The 10,209-nt window shown below is 52.4% G+C and overlaps 1 protein-coding gene across 1 annotated transcript in view; it reads right to left on the bottom strand.

The window, feature by feature from the left end:
- Nucleotides 1-3,538: 3,538 nt before the first annotated feature.
- Nucleotides 3,539-10,209, bottom strand: part of EEPD1 (endonuclease/exonuclease/phosphatase family domain containing 1) — a 132,367-nt gene continuing 125,696 nt past the window's right edge. The window contains exons 7-8 of the mRNA XM_008586973.1: nt 5,306-5,500; nt 3,539-4,223 (exon numbers count right to left, since the gene is read on the bottom strand). Coding sequence (XP_008585195.1) covers nt 4,024-4,223; nt 5,306-5,500 — 395 coding nt within the window. The 3' untranslated portion in view covers nt 3,539-4,023. The remainder of the gene's footprint in view (nt 4,224-5,305; nt 5,501-10,209) is intronic.

Below are 10,209 nucleotides of genomic sequence, written 5' to 3'. Positions count from 1 at the left end.
CCACCAGAGAAAAGCAGAGGCGCTTGCCCCGGGCGCAGAGTGCAGTGGCACAGGTGCAGCGCGGGTGCCGGGATGCCTGGCTGCCAGGCAGCCCTGCCAGGCTACCTTCTCCATGCCTCAGTTTACTCATCTGAAAAAAGGAATAGAAGAGAGATAACAAGTCCCACTATATTGAACTCTTCTTTTTTTTTTTCTTTCGCCTTTTTTGTCTTTTTTGGTGACTGGCAACGGATTGCAACCCTCAGTGTTGCGCCCGTACCGGACCGGGACCGGCAATGGGATCGCAACCCTCGGTGTTGCGCCCGCACCTCGCTCAGCCAGTGAGCGGCCGGTCTGTATGTGGGATCTGAACCCTCGGCGGGAGCGCCACCGCACTCCCAAGCTGCACACTGTAGCAGTGCGCCACCGGGCTGGTCCATATATTGAACTCTTCTGAGGATCAAGGCAGTTAAAAGTAAAAAGTCCTTGGAACAGTAAGTGTAGGCAGGAATGATTTGAACGTGAGTGCTCAGTTCAAGTCAAGCAAGAGGGGCTGACGTCCTTAATTCCTTCCCATTGAAAACAAAGGCTGTGGCGGTCTCAGGCGAGATGTGTTTACCTCCCTCGCTTTGCACAGACAGCGACGACTTACACATGCCTTGTGTCGACGCAGGCTCTGGAAGTGAAGCCCCGGGTAGCAGCGGCATCTGCGCAGGAGGCGAGCTCCAGCCACCGGAGCAAGACAAAGGCCAAGACGACGACGTCCCTCTGGCTTGGGGAGTGCAGCCGTCTTTCCAGCAGCAGTGAGGGAGTCATAGCTCGGGCCTGACTACCTGCAGCTCAGGAGGGCATCCGGCTGCCCTCCGGGTCACCCCTGCTAAATCTGTTGGCAGAAAAAGGCACGGCTGGTGCCAGCAGAATGGGTGGAGATAGCCGGGGGCCGACGCCTGCGCCTCTGTAGAAAGAGCAGGGCACCGTCTCTGATCTCAGCCCTCTGGGTGGTGGGCAGCGTGCAGGAGAGGAAGGGCCCATTAGGGCAAGAAGGGCGGGCGGGCGCCGGCCCCCTGCAGGGCTCCCATGATAGGCAGGCGGGGTGGGGTGGGGGGCTCCCCTAGCGCCTCATCCCTTCAGTCCTTTGCCCCCTCCAGAACCAGTTCAGCATCAGGGGCTCCCCTGGGCCTCTCCAAAGGCCTCGCAGTTAGGTGCCACCTTGGACAATCCTAGAAGGCAGAAGGAAGAAAAGAGGAACCAGACAGAAAGGCCACATTTGTGGACAGAGCTGGGGACGGGGTGGGTGGAAGCTCTGGGGAAGGGCAGGGGTTTGGGAGCGACCCAGAGGAGAGCAGATCAACTCCACGCAATGGGACAGAGAAAGGAGCCACCAGGCCCCCAAAGACATAGAGGAACCTCCAGTGCTCATGGCCGAGTGGAGAGGCCAGTCTGAAAGGCTGTGTGCCAGGTGACTCCAGCATATGTCCTCAGGAAAAGGCGACACTGTGGAGACAGGTGGCAGACCAGTGGTGGCCAGGGGTGACGTAGGAGGGAGGGGGGAAGGAAGAGGTGGAGAACAGGGCACTTGTGGATCATACTCTTCCCTACGACACCGTAACGTGATCCATGTCACCATGCGTTGTCACAACCCACAGAGCGCACGACGCAGAGGGAACCCTGATGTAAACTACGGACGGTAGTTAATAGTCGAGTATCAATATCATTCATCGGTTCTAATGAATGTCCCACACGAGTGACGTGCAAGGGAGAGGGGGACAGGGGAACTGTCCTTTGTGCCCACTTTTCCTGTAGACCTAGAACTGCTCTCAAAAATAGTCTATTAATTTAAAACAAAAAGAAATAAAAAGCAAAAACCAAAAGCAGAGCCCCAGGAGCCGGGTGGCTGGGCTGGGAGGACAGCGGCAGCCCGCGGGCTGTCAGGGGCACTGCGGCTGCCACGTGGCTCAGCCTCCGGCCAAACCAAAGGACCCCTCGAAGGTCATCTGACTGGATGTCGTTTCCCCTCCTGTCACTGAAGAAGCCTTTTCTTTCCACAGCTTTGGTGCAAAAAGCCGTCTGGCTGGTGGCCGTAGGTGGCAGTTTTAACTTTGGATGAGGCACCAAGAAGGCTGTGCGTGGCCGGGCGGCAAGACTAACCGCCCCTCGGGCTTCCCTGCTGGCTCAGCCGCTGTCCATCAGGTTCACCGTCACCTTTTGATGCCTCCAGAGGCACAGCCTGACCCGACGGGACAGGAGCTGCTCACCTTCCTGCTGCAGCAGAAGGGCACGGCCGATGCTCAAGCACCCTCCGAGCCCCCGGCAGAGGGCTTCCTTCCCGTGCCCAACTGGTGATGCTCCCGGGAGCCAGGTGGCCCCAAGGGGATGGCGCATGGTGGAAATCAGGCCCCTTTCATAGCCCCCATCAGCTCTGGGCCCAAGAAGCCACTTGGCTGACACTGCTTGGTGACGCTGGGCTCTCAGTGCAGCCACAGTGAGTGTTCAGTGTGGAAAGATGAACCAACCGACCCTCAGCTCCCATGGGGACTGGAATAACCTGCAATCTAAGCTCGTGACTTACCTTTTCACTTTTTTTGTACTTTTACATTAATGTTAAGTTGACATGTGAGCATGGGCTGTGCACTAAGAAAAACCTGAGTTTTTCTATTTTCTATTTATTTACTGGCTGTGACCTTTAGGACGTTAAGCTCTCTAAAACTCAGTTTCTTCAACTGTGAAATGGGCATTATCCTCCTGGTCTCACTGATAATGTGCCTAAGGGAGAACCCCGCCGGTGCAGGCTCAGACAAGGCTGCCCGGGGCAGTGACATGCCCTTGCTTCCTCCTCCACCCCTCATCCCCCAACCGACCCCCTCCACCAGCAACAGGGGATGGCCCTCCCTCCTCAAGACTCCCAGGCTTAGCTTCCTGCGTATCCTGAAACAACGTACGTTGGCCCTTTATATCCATGGGCTCTGCTTCTGTGGATTCAACCACTGCAGGTCAAAAATATTCAGAAAAAAAATATTCCACAAAGCTCCACGAAGCAAAACTGGAATTTACTGCACATTGAGTACTACACTGGATCCACGTGAATGAAGTGATGTGTAGGCATCGTACTAGGTATTATAAATAACCCAGAGACGGTCCCACATACAGGGGAGGATGTGCGTAGGTTATATGCAAATGCTAGGACGTGTTACATAGGGGACTGTGGACTTTGGTATCTGTGGAGGTCCAGGAAACAAGCCCCTGAGGATACCCAGCGAGGACTGTATATTCCTCAACAATGGGAGACTTTGGGACTGGGATGTGATTGAAAGCTGGAGTGGGTGGGAAGGGGACAGAAATGGTGTCATTCTGATAGAATTCCTGTGCGGCACAAGGGGTGTGCTGAGTGCCCAGAAGCACGAACGGTGCTCCAAGGAGAAGATGGCGAGGATGGGCTGGGACGGAGGGGACACTGTGAGAGAGGCACCCCTGCAAGGTGACAGGCACGGACATAACACAGCAGGGAGGGGAGGTGTGCGGCCCCCATCGCAGCCCCACCGCACGCCCTCACTGCACCCACGCAGGTTAATCTCTGTTTATTTGTTTTAAAACAAAACTAAAAATCACCACTCAACATATCTGAGAACAAGGCTCCATCACAGTTAAAAGCTTTCTGTAATGTGCACAGAATGTCACCTGCTGGCGATCAGACATGAGTGACTCTGGTGTTGCTCAGCCACGGCTCGGCAGCCTGAGCCCTGTCCCGCTTTCTCTCGTCCTCTCTGTCACTGTGCTCCTCATGCCACCAGACAGCTAGCTGATTCCACTGAGGGTGCACACCCACCGAGCAAAGACGTGGCAGTGCCCCGCTGGCTGCACGTGCACCTGTCGCAAGTGCCTGACATGCCCCCTCCCGCAGCTGAGGTCCAGACCGTCCAGAAGGCAGGCAGCGGGCCCTGTTCTCAGGAGAAGAGGAAAAGGCAGTTCTGGCCCTGAGTCTTCTCCTGGGAGGGCCGACTCCTTGCCTGTGCCCTCCTGGGTCAGAGGGTGCAAACCCATCTGGTGTCATCGCTCGTGCTTAGTGTTGGCTTCACTTCGCTCCAGGGAGACCCTGCTGCCGTTCCGGGGCGCTTCCTTCTTGCTCCAGTCCTTTTCACAGTAAAACTCGGCTAGCACGGGGCAGTGCTCGGAGGCCACTCCGCCCCAGGACCAGTTGTCTGGAATCCAAGGGTTCGTGAGACCTTCTCTCACTACAGCCCAGTGACCTGAAGGGAGAGGGAAAGAGACCCAGAAATGAGGACGGGGCCTGGCGGCACCCTCTGCAAGGCCGGCAGGTGCAGGGCCGACGCTGCACGGCCGCGAGCCAGGCGCCCTCACACGCCCTCCCGCAGCTGCCTCGTCTGCGCAGACGGAGGGTCCCGGCCGATCTGATGAGCGCGGACGGTTTGCCCACTTAGGGCCTGAAACCACCCCGAGGCCAGGCCCCCCGCCATTCAGATCCACATGAGAACGGGGCTGATGTGCCCTGTGCATGCACCACCACTCATGTCGCCAGCAAGACTGAGGGTTTGACACAGGGACACAGCCTCACAAAGCTGTCCAAAGTCAAGGTCTCACTGCAAAGCAAAAGACACTAAGAAAGGGAAAAATAAATTCTTTCTAAAGAAAGAGTAGAAAAAGAGAAAAGTACAGAGGCTTATGATAAAGTAAAGGTACTTTAAAAAGAAACATTTAGAAACTGGTGAAGCAGGAAGTACATTTGAAAACAGTGAAATGGCCGAGTCACAGGCCGTGCAGTGACAGCCCCACCGTGTCCTCAGCCACAAGCCCAGTCAGCCGCGCCGGCTCCCAGGGCCGGGCTCTGGCTTGAGCTTTGGCCGGCCGGGCGGGCAGCTCTGTGCGGGGACAGCTCCTTCCTGCACCTGGCTGCCTAGCACTGAACAGGAAGGGGACAGATGGCTTCTAAGTGCCCCCAGCCCTGTCGGCTGGGCTTCTCCAGCTCCCTTCGCGAGGGCACGTGCCTTCCAGGGCACCCTCCTGGGCCGGCGCGGTGGTGGCCTGTGCTCCCGAGGCCACCGGACAGCCGTGCCTGTCTGCACACGCCTATGTCCATGACTGTCACGGGACCCGCTCCCTGCTGCTCCTGTTGCAGATCCGTGGGAGCCTTTCAATGACTTGTCACAACCCCCTGCACGCTCAAACGCGTCTCCACTGAAGGCTCACTAGACAGTTCCCTACACGATAACCCTACAAATGCCCACAAAGGAGGTAAGATAACATCTGTCAGTTCCGACTGGTTTTTCTAACTCCTCTTACGAACAGGAGAAAGAAGTGAGTTTGGCTTTACCTGTGAAAACCTTCTTTAAGCTTCTGCTGATCCAGATGTTGTCCAGACACTTGGAGCCTTGAGGGTTCCTGGTGCTGATGTTGGTGAAGGTGTGTGCAGGGACCAGCGGGCTGAATCTTTCTTTCCTCAGGATATCACAGTCACTGCCCTCTGGCCCTTGGCCAAAATCCCCTAAAATAATCACATCTTTTTCTCCTGGAAGTAGAAGGAAGAAAATCAGGAATTTAAGAGCTGGTGGGAAGTAAAACCCAACACTGACCACAGCCCACTGAGATGCAGTTGTGACTCTCTGATTTAATCCCGGGGTTAGGACTGTGGCATGATTTTCATCCTCCCAGTTTTTCCAAATGTTTGTCAAAAGCCCCAGACTTTGAGTAGGTTAGTAAGACACTTGGAAATAAGGGGTGGTGTGACACAGACACCACTGCTTCAAGTCCATGGGGTCCAAATCTTATAGCAGAAAATGGTCTAAGGATCTTGCCCTGATACTTAACAAAAGCTCAACAAACATTTACTGAGCACCTATTCAGGTCCTCCCCATGTGTGAGATTCAGAAATGAATAAAACACCCCTGCTCTCCAGCAGCTCGCAGTCTACCAGGAGAAACAGACGAGAAAACCGACAAGAGCGGAGCGTCGGTGCAAAACCAAAAACGTGCACAGAGACCAACACGGCACACGCAGAGGTGGTCAGGGAGGGCTCCCCGGAGGGGGCAGTGCCTGACTTGGGTGTCAGAGGATGTACAGGAGCGCTCAGGTCAACAAGGACGAGAGGGAACCTGTGTGAGGAGGGAGTTAAGCAACGGCCTTGTTTCCTGGGGGTGGGATGGGCACCTGAAGATGGTGCTTCTAAAGTATACTGCACCAGGCAGCCAGATGTGCAAGCTGAGACGTCAGCAGCAGCCACCCCCTGACTGAAAGGTGTGCTCTACCTGCCTGAGGGTCCGATTCAGATCAATGCACCACGGGAAAAGGCTGGGGCTTCCTGGCAGTCACTGGGTAGCCCAAGCATCCACCTACCATGCTGATGCACATATTTATTACTATTCTCCTGCTGTAATTTACTTATTATTTTATTTTGGGGGACAGCTGGCCGGTACAGGGATCCGAACTTTTGACCACTGTGTTATCAGCAGTACGCTGTCCCAAGTGAGCCACCAGCCGGCCCTGCTGGTCATTTAAAGGTTGTCCCCAACATTCACTTTTGTAAATAATGCTGAAGGATCTCATTCCGATCTCTGTGTCCCCAGCTTCTGTCGTCAGTACAGAGCCTCAGTTGAAAAGTATGGCCACTGTTAAGACTCTGGGTAAGTGCTGCCAGCCTACTTTCCAATCTCAATCCTCTCCAGCAATGTACAAAGTTTACTGAACCCCCCAACACTGAGTATTACCACTAAAAAAATTAATTTGACACATGCAAATGGCATCTTCTTTCTACCTGCCCCTGGAAAGATCAATTCCATATTTTATATTACATCAAACAAAAACAGTTTTTGTTTTTTTGAGTCCCTTATCCAGAAATACTTGAAAAGGAAGACAGACAGAAATTATTCATTCTTACACTCAGCATGGCTGTGAAAAGAATTAATAAATCTAGTACAGTGAAATGCCCAAGTCCAGAAGGGGTCCAAGTATTTAGCCACGTAGAATAAATATCACCCTTTTGAAGAGTGGGAGTCATGCCCAGGCCTTTCTAAGCAGTTTTGACCCATAAAGACAACAGGCACTTTGGTATCTGGGCCACTGGAAAACAAAAGCTGTGGCATCAATAAAGGTCTGAGACATCCCACTTCTGTAGGTTCAGTTCAGGGTACTTAAGGTTAACTAAAGTTGACGTTGATGTTTTTAAAGATAGGCTAAAATTCACATTTAGAAAAACTCCCTAAGTTTCTACTTAGTATAACAGTAGGCAATGTGATTCCAGAAGTTAGAAATTACTTCCCAACCTAAGACTTCATTTTGGCAATCAGCTTAGGTTCCAAAACTGATTCATCTCTTAAAATGTGACCCCTTAAAAACGGAATGTGTCTCTGTATAGAGACATATATTTTAAGGGAATCAGATAATCTTCGAAGGAATCTTTGTTTTCTTTAAATTTGTCTGGTATCAACCATTGTTTTAGCTTCAGGGGAAGAATTAGCCAGGCTCCTGGGCTAACATGGTGACACTGTCTAAGGCTAAAAAGGTACCAACATGACGCAAACTGTAAGGGGAAAGGAGACGACGGGCTTCTCCTGGCAGCTGACAGCTAAAACGCAAGGGAGTCTTAGAAAATGACACAATGGCAGCCTTTGTTGTCTTTTTCTTTCCAGAATGTGGAAAAGACATTCCTGCTCTTGAAATTTCCATATACAGCTAAAACGCAAGGGAGTCTTAGAAAATGACACAATGGCAGCCTTTGTTGTCTTTTTCTTTGCAGAATGTGGAAAAGACATTCCTGCTCTTGAAATTTCCATATACCCTGGACAAGTTCATGATCTATGTTCATCCTAAGTTTTGCTGGCGCCTCCGCGTAAGCTGCCGTGCTAACTACTGCCCTTGTTCCCGTGCCACCTTTGATGATCCAGATCTCACACACTGCCTTGTGTAGGAATCTTCAATCCTACAAAGTAGGATGGACGAACTGGATGTTGAAGCCATCCCGCCAGCTGGCCACGGCCACGGGGATGCCACCGACCCACCACTGCCCGCCCTAGGCCCGGCTCCGGGGACATGTGTGGCTGGTGGGCTGCAGGCGAGAGACCACCAAATGCAGCCTGCAGCACAGCTACAAATGGCTGTCTCTCTTTTAATATTCTTCCATTAAAAATGTTTACATAAAGTCATGATGTTAAGATTTTGATTCTGAAACTTTTCTTATTAAAGTAATATTAACTTTATTTAACATTCCCATCCTGGCTGGCCAGAGGCGGCCACTGCCCGCTCCTTGGGTGTCCCGTGGGTACTGTATACACACCTGAGCAGACGGGTGTACGTGTTTGCACATGAACGACAGCAACTTCACCTATGAGTTCCTTTGTTCTCAACTTATCAATATATCCTAGATGAATCGTATTCAAATCAGCAGTTTTTCAAACATCTTTTCTTTTTCGAATGAGGGATTCCATTTCTTAACTGAAATCCAATGAGGAACCCCAAAGGCAGAGTGGGCAAAAGTGGAGCTGCTCTGATAGCAGTGGGACGGAGCTCTAAAAATCCCCCGGGGCGGCGAGGACTCCAAAAATATTAATGCTTGAATCCCACTCCCAGAAATCGGTGTTCTGCTTGCAGAGATTCTGATTGAGTGCCCCTGGTGGCCTGGGCCTCAGCATTTCCTAAGGCTCTCAGGGGCAGCTGGGCTTGGGAAGCCCACGCAGGGCATCCGAGAGCTCGCCAAGGCCTGGTGCAGAAGCTACACACCGACGTGGGAAGGATGCACACCCTGAACCGTGCTGTCTCCCCCCCAGAACAACATGCCATGTGTCTCCATTTATTCAGGGTTTTTTTTCTTTATGTTCTTTAGTAACATTTTATAGTCTTCTTCATTTTACCACCATATTTCTAAGTATTTCATATTTTTTATTTTTATTATGAATGGGAGCTTGGTTTTTCCCTCGTTATATTTTTTAACTGGTTATTGTTGAAATATATCAAAAGGTACTAATATTTTAACTAGCCAGTTTTCTTAATTCTCTTACTGGGACTAATTTTTTTTTTTTTAATTTAGGTGTAACAAACTGACAATCATATTCTCTAAAAAGCAGTGACCCTTTGCTCTCCTTTCCCCCGATTCTGCATTTCACATTCTTAGTCCAAACTAATCAGGAGGAAAAGCGGTCACGGAGAGTTACTACACGCAACACGAAACCCTGCAGAGCCGCGGATTTGACAACAGTGGTTCTTGGCCCCAGTTCTGAAGGAAAACGGCTGGATGACTTTGAACACGAAACCCGGGCCCTGCCCCTTCCCAGCTCGGTGACGTGGGCAAGACTTTGAGGGGAGGACATTCATGTTCTCTGCGGTGCTGTCAGCACTGGAGGCGCTGCCGAAGTCCTGGCATGGGGCATCTCACAGGTGGCTCTGGCCCCTCTCCTTTGAGTCTCCTGAGCCAGATGAACAAGAGCCTGACACCAGCAGAAGGGACTCTGTGTGTAAGTCAGAACTCCCGAGGGAACTCGGGGCCAAAGGGACAGGTTTCCTCCTCAAAGCGCTGAGCCCTTTCTCCCACGGTCCGTCTACCCTCCAGGGAGTAGGACAGCTACAAAGTGAGCATTTTCCAAGCAAAGCGAGGAGAAATCCTGAAAGGACAATGGGTCCCATGAGGCTCCGCAGGTTCCCACGGCCTCTGCCTGACCCTCGTGTCACCAGATCACTTCAGGAAACTCTCGTTATCACAGGGAGTAGGGTTGCTGTCACACCTTGCAAGGGAGGCTTTAAGGAAAGCAGTTCCGAGACACTCGGCAGGTCTCTTTCCTTGACATGAATATGCTTCAGTCAATGGCTGAAGGAAAAGAAATCACAGTGAGAGGACACAGGCCACCACCAGAGGGCAATCGTGGGCTGCAGCTGTCACCCTCCCCGGGCCAGGACAGGGGATGGGAGGAAGCCCCCCCTCCGCAGCTCCGTGTGGCTCCGCAGGCTGGGGACACAACCGTCTGGGCACCCAGATCAGGGCGAGCCCAAGCCATCTTGAGAAACCAGTGCCAACTTGCAACAGGAAAGCCGCCTTGAGAATCACATGACTGATCACAAGTCACCCTGGCCAGCACTAATGACCCAGCCCTCACCATGTGCAGGGCTCCGTGCTGACTGCTTCCTCGACAGCATGTCATTTCACTGTCACAACGCCGTGCGGCAGGTAGGACGCTGAGGCTGAGAGGTCGAATGGCTTGTCCCGAGTGTGCAGCCAGCCCTCAGGTCCTGCGC

The sequence above is a fragment of the Galeopterus variegatus genome, unplaced genomic scaffold (assembly GCF_000696425.1).
Source record: "Galeopterus variegatus unplaced genomic scaffold, G_variegatus-3.0.2 Scaffold4193, whole genome shotgun sequence".
Lineage (NCBI taxonomy): Eukaryota > Metazoa > Chordata > Mammalia > Dermoptera > Cynocephalidae > Galeopterus > Galeopterus variegatus.
Note: the sequence above shows the minus strand (reverse complement) of the source record. Positions and strands in the feature narration are given on the sequence as shown.